Source organism: Chironomus tepperi, unplaced genomic scaffold, assembly GCF_022539635.2.
Source record: "Chironomus tepperi strain 1889 unplaced genomic scaffold, CSIRO-AGI_Ctep_v1 contig_74, whole genome shotgun sequence".
Taxonomy (NCBI): domain Eukaryota; kingdom Metazoa; phylum Arthropoda; class Insecta; order Diptera; family Chironomidae; genus Chironomus; species Chironomus tepperi.
Genome location: NW_027226196.1, coordinates 1,635,811 through 1,656,884, shown reverse-complemented (window position 1 = coordinate 1,656,884; position 21,074 = coordinate 1,635,811). Strand labels below are relative to the sequence as shown.

The 21,074-nt window shown below is 31.1% G+C and overlaps 5 protein-coding genes across 8 annotated transcripts in view; 4 read left to right on the top strand and 1 right to left on the bottom strand.

The window, feature by feature from the left end:
* Corin (corin serine peptidase) overlaps positions 1 to 9,251 on the top strand; it is a 48,371-nt gene extending 39,120 nt beyond the window's left edge. For all 3 annotated transcript variants that reach the window (XM_070653917.1, XM_070653916.1, XM_070653915.1), the window contains one exon: positions 14 to 9,251. In XM_070653917.1, the coding sequence (XP_070510018.1) occupies positions 14 to 205 (192 nt within the window). In that variant the 3' untranslated portion in view covers positions 206 to 9,251. The remainder of the gene's footprint in view (positions 1 to 13) is intronic.
* The window catches only part of spt4 (Transcription elongation factor subunit spt4), a 36,192-nt gene that overhangs the window by 3,391 nt on the left and 11,727 nt on the right, over positions 1 to 21,074 (top strand). The window lies entirely within an intron of this gene.
* Positions 10,372 to 15,059, top strand: TppII (Tripeptidyl-peptidase II). Its single transcript, XM_070653992.1, has 6 exons — positions 10,372 to 10,669; positions 10,742 to 10,812; positions 10,879 to 11,170; positions 11,236 to 12,465; positions 12,573 to 14,479; positions 14,748 to 15,059. Exons 1-6 carry the CDS (start codon positions 10,543 to 10,545, stop codon positions 14,955 to 14,957), a joined length of 3,837 nt encoding a protein of 1,278 aa, XP_070510093.1. The 5' UTR covers positions 10,372 to 10,542; the 3' UTR covers positions 14,958 to 15,059.
* On the top strand, positions 15,131 to 16,562 carry Pdxk (pyridoxal kinase). Its single transcript, XM_070653981.1, has 3 exons — positions 15,131 to 15,431; positions 15,486 to 15,732; positions 15,790 to 16,562. The coding sequence occupies exons 1-3, from the start codon at positions 15,345 to 15,347 to the stop codon at positions 16,371 to 16,373; spliced, it is 918 nt and encodes a 305-aa protein (XP_070510082.1). The 5' UTR covers positions 15,131 to 15,344; the 3' UTR covers positions 16,374 to 16,562.
* On the bottom strand, positions 16,838 to 21,017 carry scra (anillin, actin binding protein). Its single transcript, XM_070653910.1, has 5 exons — positions 20,860 to 21,017; positions 20,525 to 20,785; positions 17,976 to 20,447; positions 17,167 to 17,780; positions 16,838 to 17,097 (listed from the first exon to the last, which is right to left on the bottom strand). The coding sequence occupies exons 1-5, from the start codon at positions 20,875 to 20,877 to the stop codon at positions 16,995 to 16,997; spliced, it is 3,468 nt and encodes a 1,155-aa protein (XP_070510011.1). The 5' UTR covers positions 20,878 to 21,017; the 3' UTR covers positions 16,838 to 16,994.

Below are 21,074 nucleotides of genomic sequence, written 5' to 3'. Positions count from 1 at the left end.
AAATTAATTACAGGATAGTGGAGGTCCTTTACTGTGTCCGATGCCAAATGATCGTGACAAGTGGTTTGTTGGTGGTATCGTAAGCTGGGGAATAATGTGTGCTCAACCAAAACTACCAGGCGTATATGCGAATGTACCAAAATATATTCCATGGATATTAAGTCAAATAAACAATCATACAAAATTCCCTGAGAACGGAGGTTAAATTTTCTGACCTTTTCGGTCAAAAATAACAAAAAATCATACATAATCAAAGATTAAATTTAAGTTTGGTGAACGATATGAAGCAAGTATGACATCACGTAGACAATTTTTTTTACCCCATGAGACATCATTTATTTCATTATTTGAATACGTACTGGATCATTTGTTTTTCTTTCTCGTCTCTATTTTACTTCATCGTCGTCATCTGAATTCATATGTGAATAAAAAAAAGAAGCTAGAGAATGGAAAGAGAAATGTTATCAAATGGCAATTTTTTTTTTTCGGTATATCTCTGTGCTGTTATATGCCTCTGTGAGAAAGGGAATTTTATATTCTTGATAATAAATCATATCCAACGTTCATACATACATGCATACATATATAAAAAATATAATATACAATTTGATCGAATATGAAACCGCTTTTGGTCACCACTACTACATATCAATAAGTCTTTTGTGATAAAGACATGATATTGAGGAAAAAAAAACAAATGAAATATTTTGGAGCTTTTGTGATTATTTCTACTTTTCGTTGGGGATTGTTCACTTGTTATGTAATTGTTTAACTCAATCCAATGTGATTCAGGGAACAGGTAACGTGAAAGGTAATCCTTGATTACAAAAAGCTGCGAATTGGTCGATTAAATGTTTTGAGAAGTTGTCAACTGTCATTTGATATTCAAATTATATTTGCAACTACAAATAGTTGATTTTCCCCTTTCATAGTTGTTGACCCTTTCATAGTTGTTGACCCTTTCATAAGAGTATTTTAGTTTGTTTATTAACTTCAAACAATTAACATCATTCTTACTTTAATCCGTAAAGAAGTTCTTTAATTATCTAAATATTGTGTCTAGCCATAAAGGCCAGTTACAAAAATGTTAATACGAATCGCAGTCTATTCAATCCAGCTATATTTTAGCAAATTTTCGTCTAAAAATGTAAAAATTCTTTTTTATTGGAATTTTCTCACAAATTTCAATAAAAACACGACCATAATAAGTGAACAAGCCCTCAAGACGAATGGGAAAAAGCATGGAAACGTGAATTTTTATATATGATGAAAATAAAACTACATCGGTTGCTCTTTTAAAAAGAATGTATTGAATTTTTATAAAAAATTATTTATTTTTTTGTGTTTTTAAAAGAGAAATTATCTAAAAAAAATCAAAAATAAAAATTATGATGACTATAATGATGAAAAAAAAGAAAATTTTAAAGACGTAGAGTAAAATATTTTGGAAGAAAATTAAAAAATTATCCAAAGAAAGAAACACGCTTAACTATTAAATAATATATACATATGCAACTACTATATGAATAATAAGAAAAAGAAAAAATATAGAATTCATGAAACGTAATGTATGACAATACTATAAAATACAATAATATATTGTTTTCTAGAAACGATGATGAAGATGATAATAATAATGACGTAGATGAATCATGTTGATATGTCAGAGATATTGAATGGCTCTTGAGATTAGTGTCATCATAAAAGATATGATAATGATTATAAAAATTAAGTGACGAACTTTTTAGATGAATTTGAGCTTTAAATTTGTTGAAAAATGATTTAAAATTCTTCTAATATTTACAAAATTCGATCTACAACTTTATTGACTTTGCTACTAACCAAAACAAGCCAAGGGCGTATTTAAAAATCAACCCCCACACTTACTTCCTCCGAAAAGTAAATAGCTAGAAACATAAATAATTATAAAGTCTAGATTTTTTGTTGATTAGGACTCAAATATACTCGAACGTCTGTTGAGGAGTCAAAGGTGCATGGACAAGTATACTCAAAATTGAGCAAATGAAGAAGGTTGCGCCATGGAATTTTAAAGGCTCCGCAGAAATATGAAAGCATAACCTCAATATGGCAACCAATTTGGTGTTAATCAAATAGATTTAGAGGAGCCTTTAAAGATCCGTGCTGGAATCTTCTTCATTTGAATTGCTCAGAGTATACTCCTTCAGATGACTAATGCTCATTAGTCTATTAGTCCTCAACTACACAAATTACAATTGCAACTTAATTGAAATCAAAGTTCTGACTTAATTTTAAGTTTATTTAAATTAAATAATCAATTCATCGTAAATTTTGAAGATTCCTTCACACGAAACATGGTTTAAAATTTGCGGCACAGATGCATATTTAACCTCAACCTTAACCTACATAAATTTTGAATCTTAATTTTCCTATTTTCTTGCATATATGCATAAAACAACCATGAACTAATATGCATGAAATTATTTATTTTTTTGTTTTGTTTTATTTTATGCCTGGAGTAAATTAAATTCTTTTATTGCTGTGCAATTTGTTTAGTTTCATCTGGCACAATGTCCTTCTGTGAAGATAGATGAGAATATTTTCATATGTTTAAGTCAATTCAACCAAATATTAATGGAGATTCTTTTACCAAAGGAGATTTTTTTTGGAAAACATTTATACTCAAAATTGAATTATAATTTAAATGACTGCTCCATTTTTGTCCAATAACATGGTAACAAAATTATTATTGACAAATTTAATCGAATGCTGTTACAGAATGAAAGTTCAATGACTATAATGTAGTCAGTAGGGAATCGTTACGTAACCGCAATGATGACAAGACCTGGAGTTATCCTGAATAATAGGGTTTTCCATGGGGATTCAGGGATCAATTCTCTAGAACCTTAGAAGTAGTAAGGTTCCGATTACCACTTACCTTCACATTCCTAAGCGAATGTGCACAAGAAGGCCCATTGCCGCATTTAGAGTTCGTCGAAAGCAGATTTAGATCTTTAGACAATTTCCGTCAGTATCTAATTCCGTTTAAAGATCCGAGCATATTTTGGCAGTCATAAGGATGCCACACGGAAGCTACTTCCATTTGATGCTAAAATTAGAGTTTGGGGTGAAGCCCTAAAAGCTCCTTGCTTGGAGTCTTCTTCATTTGTATTTAATATAATAAAATATAGATAATACCAAACTCTACGAAGAAGCACACAGCATGTTTTTGAAAAGTCTCAAGAATTTCGAGATTTTCTTATAAAAATTGAAGTAGATAATCGGAAAATGAGGATAATCCACTCAAGTGCAACAAGCCGCTTGAGTTATAGAAAAATTCAATTTTTTTTCTTAAATTTAGGTTTATGACCTTTTTATCAACTAAATTAGCTGAATAACTAGAATTCATTCATGAATTTTCTAGACTCAAAAGGAATCTCAAACGTCACTCAATTTGGTAAATCATAGATGTACACTTCTCTGAAGAGCCCTTCCCAAAATATCAAACTGATATTAAAAAGCTCTTTTTCTTTAATAAAAAAAAATACATACATACCTAGATATAAATATAGAATGAGACACATACATATAAATTTATATTACCTCAAGAGAAAATAATAAATGAAAGACAATAAATGGGAATTTTTTCTTAAAAGTTGATTTTATTGAAGAAATTTTATTTTTTCTATAAAAAAATACAGAGTTAAAAATGAAAAAAGCTTTTTTTGAGAGCTGATAAATTTTTTTATGACATGAACATGATAAAGACAGTAAAGTAAATGAATGTTAAGGAAAAGTTGAATCTCCTGTTTTTTACAATATTGAAGAATTTTTTTATTTGAGAATGACAATAAATGATGAATTTTAAAATTTACCCGAGCGACACATGTAAAGGTGGGTCCGTCACTGAGCGCCTAAGGCTCCGCTAAAGCTCATTTGTTTACACTTGATGAAAGTTGCTTCCATTTGGCGTCTATATTGCTGCCAAAAATAGACAACTTCAATTTAGTGTTAATAAAAGAGCTTTAGCGGAGCTTTAAAAGCTTTGTGGTAAAGCTTTCTTTACTTGTGTCCCTCGGTATTGCATTCTATGCAGTGCATAGTGTGCTTGATATTGAATATAATAAATAATAAAAAAATTTATATACCTCTCGTGAGACACTTCAATTATTGATTGCTACCTATTTAGTAAATCAGTGTAGTGATTCCATAAAGTAATGAAAATTTTCTAAATCAGAAGATAAAAAATGCTAAAAAAAATATGAAATATAATCTCTTTTATGACAAAAAAATGAATGAATATTTTAACCATAGAGTATTTATCCACAAAAAACACATGTGTAATCACATGAAATATTTTTATATACGAAAAAAAAAAGTGAAAAATGAAACTAGAAAATTCAATTTTAGATCGTTATTTATTGATATATATAATGATGAATTTTAGTAATCTTTCTACACACAAAAAACATACGAAAAATATAAGCTTTTAATGAATATCTATTGAATAGTATAAAGAAATAATATCAATAATTATGACAATGACAAATACATACCAAAAAAATGAAAATGAATTTTATGTCTTGATTATAAAAAGATTTTAATCATGCAAAATTGTGTGCGTGAAGATGAGCGGCGAGATGTTGGATTTATGAGAGATGATTATGACTGATTTATGAGATATTAGAATGGGCATTTTGAAATTTGAAACCAAGGGAATTTTGAAAGGAGATCTAATTAAGATTAAAAACGCGAAGTCCGTTTTTGTAGACTTTTACGCTCTGGATCATACTATGGATGGAATTGAATATTGAAATTTGATTGCCAACATCTATAAATTTACTAAATATTAACCAAATCTACTAAATAATACAAATTTTCTTGTTTTCTTTTAACAACAATCTAATGTTTATGATTTAAAGATCGGCGACTTTTGATGGGAATCGAACCAATGTACTTACAGAAAGAATGATAAAGATAATTACCCGATCTGTTTCCTAATCATTTGGCCTAGCACTCCTATTGGCAGAATTGCCTATATATTGTTCGATGCCCAAGATACCATTGTAATTCAACTCAAATTCGACTTGGATTTCATAAGGAAATGTCGAATTGACTTGATTCCATACAAAATTCAAAATGACTTCGAGTTCTTATCAAAACAGAATCTTTTGGAATCTAAAATTCTATAAAGCCAATTACAACATTCTAAGATGCATTACACATCCTTTTTCTACCATTCACATAGTTTCCTAACACAAATACTGACCAGAGTTACACCTCAATTCAAATGTAAAACCTGAAGCAGGTGTGGTAATAAAAATTTTCTTGTCATTAATACCCCATAAATCAGTGCGGAGTTATCTTTACATAATTCAATGCCTCTCTGCCTAACTTCACACACTCTGCAAACATTATGATAATAAATGAAAACTTTTGGACGATTATATTATATTAAAAAAAAATGATAATAATGAAAAATTTTATGTATTAGACAATAAAAGAAGAAAAATATATCTTACATAAGATGATAAAGAATAAAAAAAAATATGTAATATTAGTCACTGGAATAGGTTGGCTTGGGTGCATTTTTCGCTTGACTAGTTTGCAATTGATAGTTCACATATGGTTTGAGTATAGTCAGAAAAAAATTTAATGAAGGGGTATTAAACTATGATTTTGATTTTAGGTATTTTAAAGAATATTAGACAGAACTCGAAGTTGATTCGAATTTTATAATGAGGCAGTGCACTGACAACTAAGGTGGCAAATAGAAAAAATGACAAACTTAGGTTTCACTTGTCACTAGAGTTTCCCGAAATTCCGAGAGAAGTCTTTGTCTCGATCTCTTGAACTCTTACTTGTCATCTAAGTTGTCCACTGCCTGTAATTGATTTTTCTTTACAAAATCAGAATCAACTTCAAACTCTTCTTTAGATTAGAACTCATCAAGTATAATTTTAGGGTTGAGAGGGGTTCGACACTACTCGAATCCCTCTGGTTCCACAACCATATTGTGTCTTGAGTTAAATTGTTTGGAATATTATTTAATTTATAGAAAAAGTTATCATGACTATTATAGTTTCTCAACATATGTAACAAAAAATTACATAATATGGAAATTTATCAGACACAGAGTCGAAGTCTCAAGTGTTCAAAAGTGAGGAGGGGTGTCAAATATCCTAAAACACATCTTCCATTAGGAACGTTTACATACATCCCAGGCAATATGTAAGAATCAACATATGCACAACATGTCTAGCGAAAATTGTGTCCCTAAAGTTTGTAGACGAAGCTTTTTTGAAATTTTAAAACACAGATGTATGAATTTTATCCTTATATATGAGACTATATACACAGAACCGACAGAAGTATGACAATAATTTTATCTTTTTTTTGAAGAAAGAAAACGAAAAAAAAAGTATGAAAATTTACATTAATGATAATGATTTAAATTTCTTTATTCTATTTATCTTTTTCATTTTTTCCTCGTTCTTCTCTCTCATTTAGACATGCCTCATAGTTATTTTTCGACGATGTTCATTTTTTTATCCTTTTTTTTTAATTTCACTCCTTTCTATCTATCTTTAATGTTAGATATATAAAATAAATATACATGATGAAAAATATATACATTTGCGTGGGTTTCAGCTTTAACTAAATAATTAGAGACCGAAAAATATATCTGAAGATGATGATGAAGAAGAAAATTGAAAATGATTATCATAATAATCTATCCATTGTAGGATTGTTTCTTCAAAAAAAAAAGTAAAACACTAAAGAATACTAAAATATACTGAAAATAATATTGAATGTATCATAATAAGTTAGCTATATTATAACCCAGGGTAAACGAATAGAAAAAGTGACAGTTAATTTTGTACGGTTTTGTAAGAATTTGTACTGTTTTTAGCACCACAAATTTGAATAAAAAATTAACGGTAAAGACAAAAATTTTTTAATGTTAATTCTACTTGATATTTGCTGAATTAATCAAGTAAATTGATAATATTTCTGCAAGTTATCACCTAATTATCGATAAGAGCTGAAATTTATACTTTAAATTCAAGAACAAATTTACTTTTTTTGTAAAAATTTCTAACGGTTTTTCCTAATTCAAACATAAGTGCTAAAAGCAGGACACTACTAAAATTGAAGTGCTAAAAGCAGGACACTTTCCGTTTACCCTGGATTATAACGAATATGAGAAAGGATATAGAAACAACTAGTTTCAATCTGTTGATAATATTATTCAAGACAATAATACACCTTCTATATTGAAGGAAGAAACTATGGATTTCCTACATTAATTGTAGTGTTTTTAGTTCCTGTAGACATTATAATCCGAGGAGCATATTTTGGCAATGGCGGTTTTTTGGTTGCAGCTGTTGGATTTATGCTGTGCAACGAACGCTGTATTGAAAGAAAAGGTTTAGTTGTTCAATGTGCCACCCTCACTAGCAACTCCTGGTAGCTAAGTGGTAGGAGCATGCAAACGAAAATCGTTCGTGGGTTCGAATCCTGTTCGCATGGCTTCATGAGCATCTTGACTGTTCAAATACTTCATTTTCTTTGTATTCTGTCCTTTTCTACCTAACCTTAAACAATATATCTCAAATCTTGAGACAACCTCCGTTTCTTTAATTGTTTAATTCTCAAAGATTCATACCTTCTCTTAATTTCCATCTAATTCCTTGTCCAAATTCACAATTCTATCTCTCTTTACATCCAAACTCCTCCTGTCTCGTCCTTCCTACTCTTAATGACGAACACCATTAGTGAAATACTGTCTAAAAATCATGATTATCCCTGTGATTGTCATGCAACTGTTATAAAGCAGCGAACCATGAAATTGCCATTGACATCATACGCCTCTCGGATAATTCACACTTGACTCTATTTCAATTATTCGAAATGAGATAAAAGTACAGAAATGTGCATCAATTATTATTTCTTATCTCTATTTGAATTGCACATTTTATGATCAGGCAGACAATAATAAAGGAATCAAGCCAAATCAAATGAGATAAGCTTGTTTGTAGACGTTGAAAACAAAAATATATCTAACTTCTTAGCTTTATGTTAGCATAAAAACACGTATCAATGTACTAGGATGATTGGAATTTGAAGCGCACATACTTTTTTGTGAACAAAATAACTAATAATCAACTAATATTATTAAACTTGATACATATATCTGATTATAATGCAGACAATATTCCTAGATTACATTAGCAAAATATGAAGCGCGTTTACTTAATATTACTTATTCGTTTTCTACATTATTAAAAATGGATTAATTCATTTTATGAGCAAAAAAAATATGATTATGATTAGATGATAATGTCTAGCAACATAATAACGCTTTTTCTTATGTAATATTTTGAAATTTGTTTGATAACGGCTTTTTAAAATTTGAAAAGTATTCAAAACCATACAGATTGTATGGTTTCACTAGAATTTTCAAATTAAAAAAAGCCGTTACTTTCAAAAAGACTTTTTGAGTCGCAACATAATGACAATATACTCATGACGATAATGACAATAAATTAAAAAATCATTCTTTTACTGTCGACAATAATTTTTCATCTTGACTGTGGTAGAAATTAAAAAAAGAATCTGAAAACATCAAATAAATTAAAATAGAATTATGTCTTAAACGAAAACTTAAGAGAAATATGTTTATTATGCATATTAATGAAAAAAATACAATAAAATAAAAATAAATAAATGTGATGGAAAAATAGTTTGTTCAGAAAACTACCTTACTTGTATATCATAGATAAAAAAGCTATAACTGATGAAAAACTGAATGTTTGAATGCCTCAAAAATTTTTGTAGATGCTCTTTATTAATATTTAATATACATAAAAAAATATGCATGAACTAATGAAGTAAATGGTTGATAAAGGAAGAAATAATAATAATAATGTTTTCTAGATGACTATAGATGATTTTTAAAAAATAAATTAAATAGAAAATGAAAAACAATCAAATCAATCAATTATATCAAGTGGAATATTTCTATTATAATGAAATTAATAGCTGTTAGTGAAAAATATATCATATTTATCACAATAAGGGTAAAAAATCAACTCAAACAGGAAGATGCAAAGAATTAAAAAAAAACTATATATTGTATATCAGATGAACATCATACATGAATGAATTAATGTTTGTCATGTAGAAAAATCAGATGCTTACTATTTCTGAAATGAATGTTTTGTAAGAAAAACACAGATAGATGAATAAAGTTTGTGACAATAAAATAAAATGAGAATCTCTTTGGATGTCCTTTCAGTTGCTTTTTGATTATTTTTCAGACTTCTGGTGGATATTTTGACGTGAAAATTGACGAATTACTGACATCATAGCACTTTAGCAATATACAGGCTTAGAAGCACCTTCAAGACAGGTTGAAGTATTGAACTTTACAGCTTAATAAAAGCAAAAGCAGTTCATTACATCTGGATCCTTATGACTATCCTGATTTCTATGACTTCTACTACTTCATTAGAAGATGTCCATCACCTTAAGGTGTAATGGACTAATCCCAACCAGCGATGCTACTCAATTTAACATAGCAATGCAATTCATATCCTATCGGCACAAAATCCTATACAGCACGAAATATTGATAGATTATCGCTGCAACTTAAAACCTTGACCACTGACCTTTGACTTAACTGTAAATCCTTATTAATATAAAATCACTTTTAATTAATAATTGTTACATGGATTTATTTAAACACCAGAGTCTAAACTTGAATTTACAAATCATTATAATTTAATAGTTTATTTATCAGGAATACCCTCGAGACCCTAAAATGAAAGATTTATTTAATAATTTATATTATTCAGCAGATCCAGTGGGTTAATTAATTTACCTGTCCTTGATAAACATTCTTGTTGATTCTATAGTCGCGCATATACATTACTCGATCAAATCTTTCATCGGTGTTTCTACGATAAGCCTAAAATATACGCAATAAAGTCAATTAATTAAAGTAAAATGCAGTATATATTGATAAACAGCTTAAAATTGTTTTGTTGACTTGTTTTTGTTATACAACATTTTGGAAAATTTTAATTACTTACATTTCCGCAGATTGCTTTGTTTAAATGATAAGTGGCAAATCCTGGGAGGTATAAAGCGACGCAAATAATCGCGCAAGGTGGTATGATCTCGAACCACATTCTGTGTTATTAATTAAATTTCCAAAAAAAAATTCAGATTTTCTTGCGATGAAAATTGACGTTCACCCGGGGGTCTCTTGATCTTAAAAACGTCAACTTTGATTAAAATTCACATTTTTAAGATCAAAGACCCCTTTGAAATTCCATAGAAAAACGACGCAAATCCATTATCTTTATATAACATATTACATTAATTGAATCATTATTTCCACATCAAGCAAGTGTTTTAAGCTGTATAATCACCGGAATTACGTTTAGAATAGCTATTTTTCCAATCATAAATAATTAAGTTTAATATAGCGAGACTTAAGCCCTGATATTAGGTATAAAATAAATTTTGGAAGTGACGAATATAAATTTGCGTAAAATGGGTGATTACAACAATGAGAAGTATCCAATTTGTGCATTAAAACCAAAAGCAGAGACAAATGTGTTGAACTTCCTTCAAAAATATCCTGAATATAATGGAAAAGATACAATAATTGCAATTTTAGGTATTCTATTGTTTCCCACATAAAATGTAATTTAGACTCAATAAAATTAACTGGATATTAATCATTCAATAGATTCTGGAGTTGATCCATTAGCCAGCGGATTACAAAAATTGCCAAATGGTGACGTCAAAGTTATTGAGCGTGTAAGTGATTTATCATGAAATTTAATCTTGTAATACAATTCATTAATTACTTTACAAACATTTCAGTTTGATTGCAGTGGATCTGGAGATGTTTTGATGACGGCTATCGTAAATGCCAGTAATGACGATACAATTATTGGTTTATCTGGACGTACATTAAAAATCTCAGAATTTATGCGATCAAGTAATGCAACAACTGAATATCGGCTGGGTCTGAAAAGCTTATCAGACCTATATCCATCAAGAATCAGAGAAAAGATTACAGCTGATGCTAAACAAAAACAATGGGATGAGAAGAACAAGAAGGTTTTAGCTGATATTTCCCGTGACATTGCAGAATTTGATGGAAAAAATTCAAGTGAGAAAATTTCTTTGTGTTCCTTATTATACATCTATATTTAACTTTTTTTGCTGCTCTTATAGATGCAAACAACCTGAGTTTCAAAGATAAATTAACAAAAGAGAACCTTGACAACCTCAACGAGTTCGTTAACAGCTGCGATAAAAAGTTCACTGAAACTAAAACAACATATGATTGCATTTTATTTAAATCTAAAGATGGATATTGGACATCGGTCATTGATGTTAATGAGAATGGTGATTTAGAAAATGGAGCAGTCATTCGAGAATATACCAAATTTCATGAAATGGTTAAAGTCGATCAATATCTTTCTGTATCAATAAATGTTCATGACGATGGAAATGTCCTTGAAATTGTTGCAATGTGTTCATCGCACGGAACACACGTTGCTTCTATCGCATCAGGATATCATCCAGAAAATGAGGACTTAAATGGTGTGTCACCAGCAAGTAAAATTGTCTCATTAACAATTGGAGACGGTCGATTGGGATCAATGGAAACAGGCGTTGGCTTGGTCCGTGCAATTATTAAAGTAATGGAATTATGTGATGCAGGAGTAAAAATTGATGTGATAAATATGTCGTATGGAGAGCATGCTGCTTGGTCTAATTCTGGTCGTGTTGGAGAATTAATGGCTGAATTAGTAAATCGTTATGGAGTAGTTTGGGTTGCTTCAGCAGGAAATCATGGACCAGCATTGAGTACTATTGGAACTCCGCCTGATATTCAAACAGATGTATGTGTTGGAGTTGGTGCTTATGTATCACCAGAAATGATGGAAGCAGAATATGCTTTAAGAGAGAAATTAGCAGGAAACTTGTATACATGGACAAGCAGAGATCCTTCAATTGATGGTGGAAATGGCATAACTTGTTGCGCACCAGGATCTGCAATTGCTAGTGTGCCCGAATATACTTTATCTAAGGCACAATTAATGAACGGAACATCAATGTCAGCACCTCATGTTGCCGGCAGTATTGCATTAATAATTTCGGCTCTAAAGCAATTAAAAATTAATTATACACCTTATAGTATAAAGAGAGGCATTTGGAATACGTCAACACATTTGAAAAATGCCGATAAATTTGCTCAAGGTTCTGGACTGTTGAATGTCGAAAAATTATTTGAGTATTTAAAAACCTATCAAAAAGAGCCAGAAAATAATGTCAGATTTGCGATTACTGTCGGAAATAACGGTAATAAAGGTATTCATATTCGTACCGGAAAATTGACTAAAACGGAAGAATTTAATGTCAACGTTGAGCCATTAATGTTTAATGACAAATATGCCGGTAAGTCATTATCTTTTTAACTTTCATTTCAAGTTCAAATTTTTTTGAACTTAATGATCCTAATTTGAATTACAAAAGTTCGTTAATAATTAAATATTTTATTTTAGATACAACTGACAAGATAAACTTTAACATTCGATTAACATTGATACCATCACATCCATGGATCCAATGTGGGAAGTTCATCGATTTATGCTATACTGCACGATCGTTCATAATTAAAGTAGATCCGACCAATCTTCAACCTGGCGTTTATCGTGGCTGTGTAAAGGCATACGATACATCCTCAACTGCTGAAAAAGGAACTGTCTTTGAAGTACCAATCACAGTTGTTCAACCATTCGAAGTCGATTCTTTACGTTTTGAGCATGTTCCATCACCTGACACAGTCATTTGCAAGCCCAATACAATCATTCGTGATTTTGTTGTCGTTCCAAATAATGCAACTTATGGCGTATTGGAAATGATTTCAGCCGATTCGAAAGATAAAGTAGGTGGGAAATTTTTGGTCCATACAATGCAAATTATTGATCAGCGATATTGTAAATATATGGAAACTGCAAAAATTCTTCCTGTAAATGGCGAAGTAATGACTTTACATCCATTTAAATGCGTTGGCGGTAATATCGTAGAAATCTGCATCGCAAAATACTGGTCAAACTTTGGGGAAGTTCCATTGCAATACAAAGTTAAATTCCATGGATTTAAATCGAATAATGCGCATATAATGCACAGTTCCAATGGAATTCATCGAATTGATGTCACATCATTATTAACTGAGGAATGTCAACCAGCAATTTCATTAAAACATTCAGTTATGGTCTTAAAACCAACTGATACAAAAATAAGCACCTTAACTAAGCGTGATGTCATCCCAAATCAACGTCAAATCTTTCAGAATGTTCTGACATATAATTTACATCTGACAAAGTCTCAAGAGCTCTCATTACATGCTCCATTATTCAGCAGCATTTTATACGAATCCGAATTTGAATCTCAATTTTGGATGCTTTTTGACACAAACAAGATGCTCATCCAATCTGGTGATGCTTATTCAAATAATACATTCTTTAAATTAGACAAAGGTGATTACATCATTAAGTTACAAGTAAGACATGAAAAGAAGGAATTGCTTGAGAAGGCAAATGAAGTTGTTATGCAGGCATACTTCAAACTACCAAATTCCCTTAATTTGGATATTTATAAATCATTTAATAATGCTGTGTTGGCCAGTAACAAGAAAGTTTCATCATTTTTGATGTCATCAGGATCTACAAAACCTGTTTATGTGACACCACTGCTTAATGAGAAAATTACTAAAAATATTATTGGACAGTCGTCGTGGTTTGAAGGAACAATAACCTTTGTAAAGGATGAAATGGGACGTAAAGTTGATACACATACATTTTCATACATTATTACCGAAGGTCCAATGATTAAGAAGAACGGAAGTTCGCCGCCGAAAGAATCAAAGACAAAAATGGAAGAATACAAGGAAGGATTAAGGAACTTCAAATGTGACTTTATCTCAAAATTAGATCCAGATGATGCTGAAAGTTTATATAAAGAAGTTTTATCCGGCAATGCAGGCTTTGTTGGTGTTCATCTTGCATTAATACAAAACATTGAGAATAGCAGTGACATGAAAAATCAACTGCCAAATGCTTTCCTTAAACAAATTAAGGACATTGCAACAAATCTTGATGAACTTAAAACAAAATTGAGTAAAATTGTTAAACTTTCAAACCAAGTCATTGAAGGAATTAATCAAGATGCATTACTGTCATATTATGGCATTAAAGCAGATAACAGAGCTGATGCGGCCAAAATTAAGCAACAAATGGAAAAGCAAAAGACACAACTACTTGAAGCGTATATGAAGAAAGCTATTGCTGTTGGAAAACTTACCATGATAAGAACATTGGAACTAGAGACATCTGGTCCTGAAAATGATGAGGAGCTTGATAATTTGATGATTGAAATAATGAAATTTGTTGATTTCAATGATCCAAAGGTAGGCATTAGATTGGTTTTATGTCATGGCAATCAATATATGAAATTATTTTGTAACGGTTAAAAATAATTTAAATCAAATTGAATGTTTAATCCGCTGGATTAAAAATTAATCCAATGTTTCAAGAGTCAATTGAATGTTTTAATCAATTTTTCAAAAAAGTTGATTGAATTTTGAAGTGTTTATCAGTTCCATTGATTGATTGTCTACGTCAGATTGATTCATAAAGCACTTGAATGCATTTAGTAACATTGTTAATTATTTACAGTACTTATTATTACCGATATGGCATGCATACACGTCGCAACAATATGGACGATTATTGAAATGTCTGCAGAAATTGTACGAAGATAAGTTACAGCGAGACGTTATTGATGAAATTATTGCGGTCTGTGACATTAAGAAGTGGGATCATATCAACGCATTGATGAAAAGAATTTCCGTCACTGCCAATCCACAAAGTTATCGCATATTTTAAATTTAAATTAACTAAAAATGTATTTTAAAAAGGATTTTATTCAATTTTAATTCATTTAACTAGATGAAAATATTGGTCAATAAAAGTTTTCCTCTTCAATAATCGTAACGTATTTTCCCTCTTTAATTCCGATTTCCAAAATCAGCTGTGGATTTATTTTTTTTTTCTCATTCTCTTCTGTGCTTATCACTCAACTATGTATTTATTCAATTACAATCACATTTTTACTTAATTTTTATGTTACTCACTTACTGTATATAGAAAGTTGAACTTGAATAGCTTAATTAGACTCTCCAGTACATGTTCAATCACTGACGGATACAGAATAGTCTTGTTTTCTAGAATAATTTTACAATAGTGCAATAGTTTTTGTGTTTTTATATAATAATGTCAAGAGAAAGTCGTGTTTTGTCAATCCAAAGTCATGTTGTTCATGGATATTGTGGAAATAAGTCTGCAGTCTTTCCATTGCAGGTAAGAATCAAGAGAAAATAATTAAATTCATGTTTTGACCTATATTTTCTTTAGGTTCTTGGAATAGATGTTGATTTTGTCAACAGCGTTCAATTGTCAAATCATACTGGATATTCGACAATAAAAGGACAAGTTCTTAGTGAAACGGATCTGAGAGAATTATTTGATGGCCTCACAGCTAACAATCTGCATTTGGTCTATACACATTTGTTGACTGGATACGCTAAGAACGATGAGTTTTTAAGAGAAATTTCGAAAATCATCAAAGCACTCAGAGCTGTTAATCCAGATATGATTTATGGTAAGAAACCACAAAAACTTATAATTTACAGCTTAATAACTATTTTATTATCAACAGTTTGTGATCCAGTCATGGGAGATGCAGGAAAAATGTACGTACCAGAATCTCTTCTACCGATATTTCGTGAGGAAATTGTTCCTTTATGTGACATTTGTACGCCAAATCAATTTGAAGTTGAGCTGCTGACACAACAGAAAGTAAATAATGAGAAAGACGCGTGGAAAGGAATGATGTGGTTCCATGAGAAAGGCGTTAAGACTGTCGTTCTGTCATCAAGTGATATTGGAGGTCCTGAAGTGTTAATTGCATTGCTTAGTACGAAAAAATCAAATGGAGAGTATGAAAAGTACAAAATTGTAATTCCACTTCAAGGTCCAATATTTTTAACTGGAACTGGCGATTTATTCGCTGCATTATTTTTGGCACATTCAACGAGACTGCCTAATGACCTCAAAACAGCATTCGAACAAACAATCGCATCCGTTCAATCAGTCATTAAAGTCACAATTGATTCAATGCCTGAAGAATTCAGATCTGGAAAAGTCAAACCAAATGCTCAACAACGTGAATTGAAGATCATCCAAAGTAAAAAGCATATCGAGTCGCCTGATGTTAAATTGCATGCAATAAGAATTGATTAAGTGCTAATGAACTAAATATAATAAATCATAATGTAAGTTGTTATCTTGGATTTTTTTTTTCACTATCTTATCAAAAAAAGGCAAATAATGATGACTTTGAGAGATATTTAACTAACAAAATTACCGAGTCTAAAAGTTGTAAAGTTATTGATTGATGAGACAATAAAGCAATGAGTGTTCAAAAAATAATTGTTTATTTAAATGTGTAGCTACTTGATAATTTTATTAGGCATTGTCACTAGTTTGTAAAATTAAATTCCAGAATGTAGCAGGATTGAACTTCAAACTGAAAAATTTTCATTTGAAAAATAACGGTCAGAAAATATTTGAAAATAACGGTTTTCAACATTTTGAAAATTATGTTTAGTTTGTGGTGGAATTTCAACAAACTCACCTAGATGAGCATCAAAATCAAAGGAATTAACAGTTAAAACAAGCAAATTAGTCAAATATAAATCATTTATTATTCACTTAGGATAATTGTGGAAAGTCTGATTTTCCATACATAAAAAAACGCATCGTTTTTGTTCTTAGGTTATAATACTCAAAAAAAGAAAATTCAAACTAAGTATAAAATATATTATAAAAAAAATTTAAGGTATCAAATAGTTTATGAATGATTTAATGCTTCGAGTTGTTCCACGATTTTAGTAATGACAATGACTTGTTTAAATGTTCACACCATTCCTCACGTTCTTCCTTCGTGTCGGCTGCCAATAAATACCTAAATAATTTATGCAAAATACAGATTAGAAAAATAATTGGCATTAAAAATGCAAAAATAAATATTTACCTGGCTAATGTGTAATTTTCTTTTGGCACACAAACTAATGTTTCGACGTCATCTGATCGTCTCTCACGTTTTGATTCTAATAAGATTGTATGTAGGCGAGAGCAAATTGTCCTTGGTGCTTGATCAGCACGTTCTGTACTTATAGATGTCAAATCTACTTGTCCTAATGCTTCTTTGCGTTTCTCGTCTTCAGGATATTTCCAATAATAAAGTGTATTTCCACTCAATCTACACCAGCGTCGGTGCCAAGCTCCAAATCCAGAAATGTCATCAAACATCGTCAAGAAGCCACAATGATTAACATCGACTGTTATTTTTGAATCAATTTTTAAGTATACATTTCCATTCAATGGACTTACGCCAGCAGCAGTTTCATTAATAACCCACGATTTTTGCTTAATTTCACGAAGTGAAAATATAATGTAGCCATACTGTACGAGTGCTGGAGTTCTAACAGCATTTGGACCTCCAGGAGATTGAATTGGTGGACGAACAAGATTTGATTCTTGCAAACGTGTCTTGAACTTCTTCTTGTTTGGTGTCTGGATGTGATATTTTATGTCATGTGGAAGAATTTCACGCTGAGCAGTCATTCCATAAATTTCAAGTGTAATCTGATAAAGATAATGATTGAATAACAAAATTATTTTATAGCTCATAAAAAAAGCAAAAATTTAGATAACAGTTTAACGAACTTTTGTGATTCATAAAATGAACTTGATTGAAATGAACTTTGGATCACTGAACAAATTTTCAAATTCAAAAAATCCGTTAAAAATTTAAAATAAATAATTCAGTTGAAAACTTACCTTAAAATCAGCATAAACTTCATTGAATGTCAAATTGTCAGTAAATTTGACGCTTTTAAGTCCGGGTAAAGTAGGGAGGGTTTTAGTTGCAAGTACATATTCGTTATATTTAACTAAACATAATAAGTGATGACCGTTAATTTCATCTGTTGCCAATCGATTAATGTACGTCTGTTTCAATGGAATAATAATTTCCGATATTGTTAATGTTCCTTTTTCTTTTGCAGCACCGAATCTATCGACATGTCCTTCAACCTTCAATCGTTGAACTTCGTTTAAGCATGCTAAACGACGATGAGTAGCAACTAATAAATGACGTTCGCCTTCGACAGCCTCAGTCGAGCCCGAGAATTCAACTGTTGATGCACAAAGATTTAAAGCTTGTGACGTTTGGGAAATAATTGTCTGTTGTCTCATGACTTCATCAAGTAGACGTTGAATTTTATTTTCACATTCTTCCTTTGCCTTTCGTGTAATTTGAGTCCTCAATGTCTCATTCTTGTCATTGTCCTCAACTTTATGAACAACCTTCTTAATTGGTGTGTTACTTGCACTTGCTGTTTGTTGACGACGATAGAAACTGACTGTATGAACCAAAGTAATTGAATCATTTGCATTTTTTCTTGGACTTATCTCAACTTTCGATCTGACTGGAATATCATTGTCTTTTGAGAATTCCTTGAAGCTTACACGTTTTGGATATCGTTCATATTCAAAGCTATCAGAACAGGCACTTCCTTTATCATCATAATCCTTTGAATCGTCCAATGCTTCATTCAAATAATCATCCATATCGTGCATTGCATCACTAACGTCTGTTGAGTCTACAGTACTTTCCAAATAGCTTTGACTACCCAAATCAGTACTTTTACGAACTTTATTCAAAAGTTCACGTCCAATGCTCAGATTTAAATCCTCACTTTCACTATCACTCGACATGTCAGGTTCATTGCTTGTTGCTCTTGGAGAACTTTCAGCATAATGATTAGGCTCACTATTATCCTCAGTGCATGATACTGTTGCTGTTGTGTAGTTATCAACTTCCGAATCTGTTGTTGATTCGATGTCTGATAAAACTGGATATAATCTCTGTGTATTGGATACTCTGGCACGTTTTTTGTCATCAGCTGACGTTTGTTTAGGTACTTGCTCAATAATAAATTTATCGGAACCGCTACTTCTACGCTTACGTTCAGATTTCTCTTCAAACATAATTTCATCACCATCTGATTCCTTTACCATTTCTTGTTCCTGCTTATTATAACGATTCATAATGCATTTCATGTCTTCTTCTTTTTGCTTCCTTATTTCATTGCTTATCTGTTGCTCGGAAATTGTCTGTTCCTTTTCAGATAACAACTTATTAACAGCTGATTTAATGTTAATCGTTGCTTTTTCAATGACGCTGTCTTTATTAACAGAATCGCTTGAAAGATTGCCACATGTTACAGACTTTCCAGGACTTTTAAATCCAAAATCATACTTTTTACTGAGTTCTGGCATGTTTGAACGAATAGGATTTGCATCAGTGATTCCAAATTGACTTCTGGGAACAGGTGCTTTGCCTTTATTCTTCTCAAAAATTGCCATACGTTCCTTTAAACTCATTTCGGCTGGATCTTTTGGATTCTTGGCGAAATTGTTTGTGAATCTTACACTTCTCTGGTCAATCGACTTATTTGATGATTGTGAGGAAGAAGATTGCACAGGTTTTGGTGCTGGCATGCTTACAGGTTGTGGAGGTGCCTTTGGAGCTTCTTTTTTAGATGGTGAGTTTATTGAATGCTTTTTAGCTGGTGATTTTGTTGGTGCTATATCAGCTGGTTTGATGAATGATGATTTTTTAGGAGATGCTGATGAAGTTGATGGCTCACTTTTTGAGTAGTCATAAACAAGTTTTGGTGTTGTAGATTCGCGACGTGCAAATCCTTGTGCTTCCAATGAATCCATAACTTTTTTGTCCCAGAGTAGCTTTTTGGGTGAACTGCTTGACTTGTCTGTGCCAGATTTTAACAATGAATCTTTTCGCGATGGAGATGAAGTAATGGCGCTGCGAGGTTTATCAGTTGATATTGTTGAATTAGTTTTTGCTGGAGATGATGAACTGGATTTGCTTGAAACCGAGTTACCTTTCATGGGTGATTTACCACTCTTTGTTTGATGATGCGAATAATCATCATCCCAACTGTTTATGTCTTGAGCAAGCTCTGCCAATTTTGAATACTTTTTGATTGGACGAGTATTTAATGTTGATTCACAGAATTTTTCTTCCGTTCGTTGAATCGGCGATGATATTTGATCATTGTCGGAATATAAAACTCCAAGTCTTTTCAAATTCTTTCGTGAGTGATCTCGTAACTGAACCGCATTATTAATATTGTCAAAGTTTGATAAGGAATTTAATGTCGATTCTCCTTTCTTAATCATTTTACCGTCTTCGTCGTACTCGCATTCAGCAACTTCTACTTCAACCTGTTTATATTATACATGAAGAAAAAAAAGTTATTAATGCACGCTATTTACATAAATCTTTGGGAAACTTTATCTACCTGGATGTTTTGCGTTGATGTTATGTTTATTTCGACAGCTACGTCTGCATCTTCTTTTTTGCTTGATACTGTTTTAGGAGTGTTGTTACTACTATAGCGCGTAACTTGGCTTGTTTGAGATGATTTTCTGGGCGACGATACCTTTACTGTATCCAACCTTTTATTTTCCTTGTCAACAAAAGAATTTTCTTCAAGCAATGAACTTTGATTTGATGTTATGCCCAAAGCTTTATTTCTCTTTTCATTACGTTCCAATAATCCCTATTTAATGGTTAGTTAGTTATTTTAAAGACAATTCTAAGAAAAAACATTTTTGAAAAAACAACAAAGCTTACCTTTGTAAAATTATCCATGTTTCGGAATGTTTTTGAGATGCACTTCACTACACACTAATAGACACACTTATTAATGATCGATTGATGATAAAATATATGATGTCAAATATATATTTCACGCTAAAACTTAATTTACTTATTTTGCTTATTTTTCAAATTTTAACCGTCAAATGAAAAAAACCGTTACGGAATTTTTTCAGAGATTTTCGATAAAA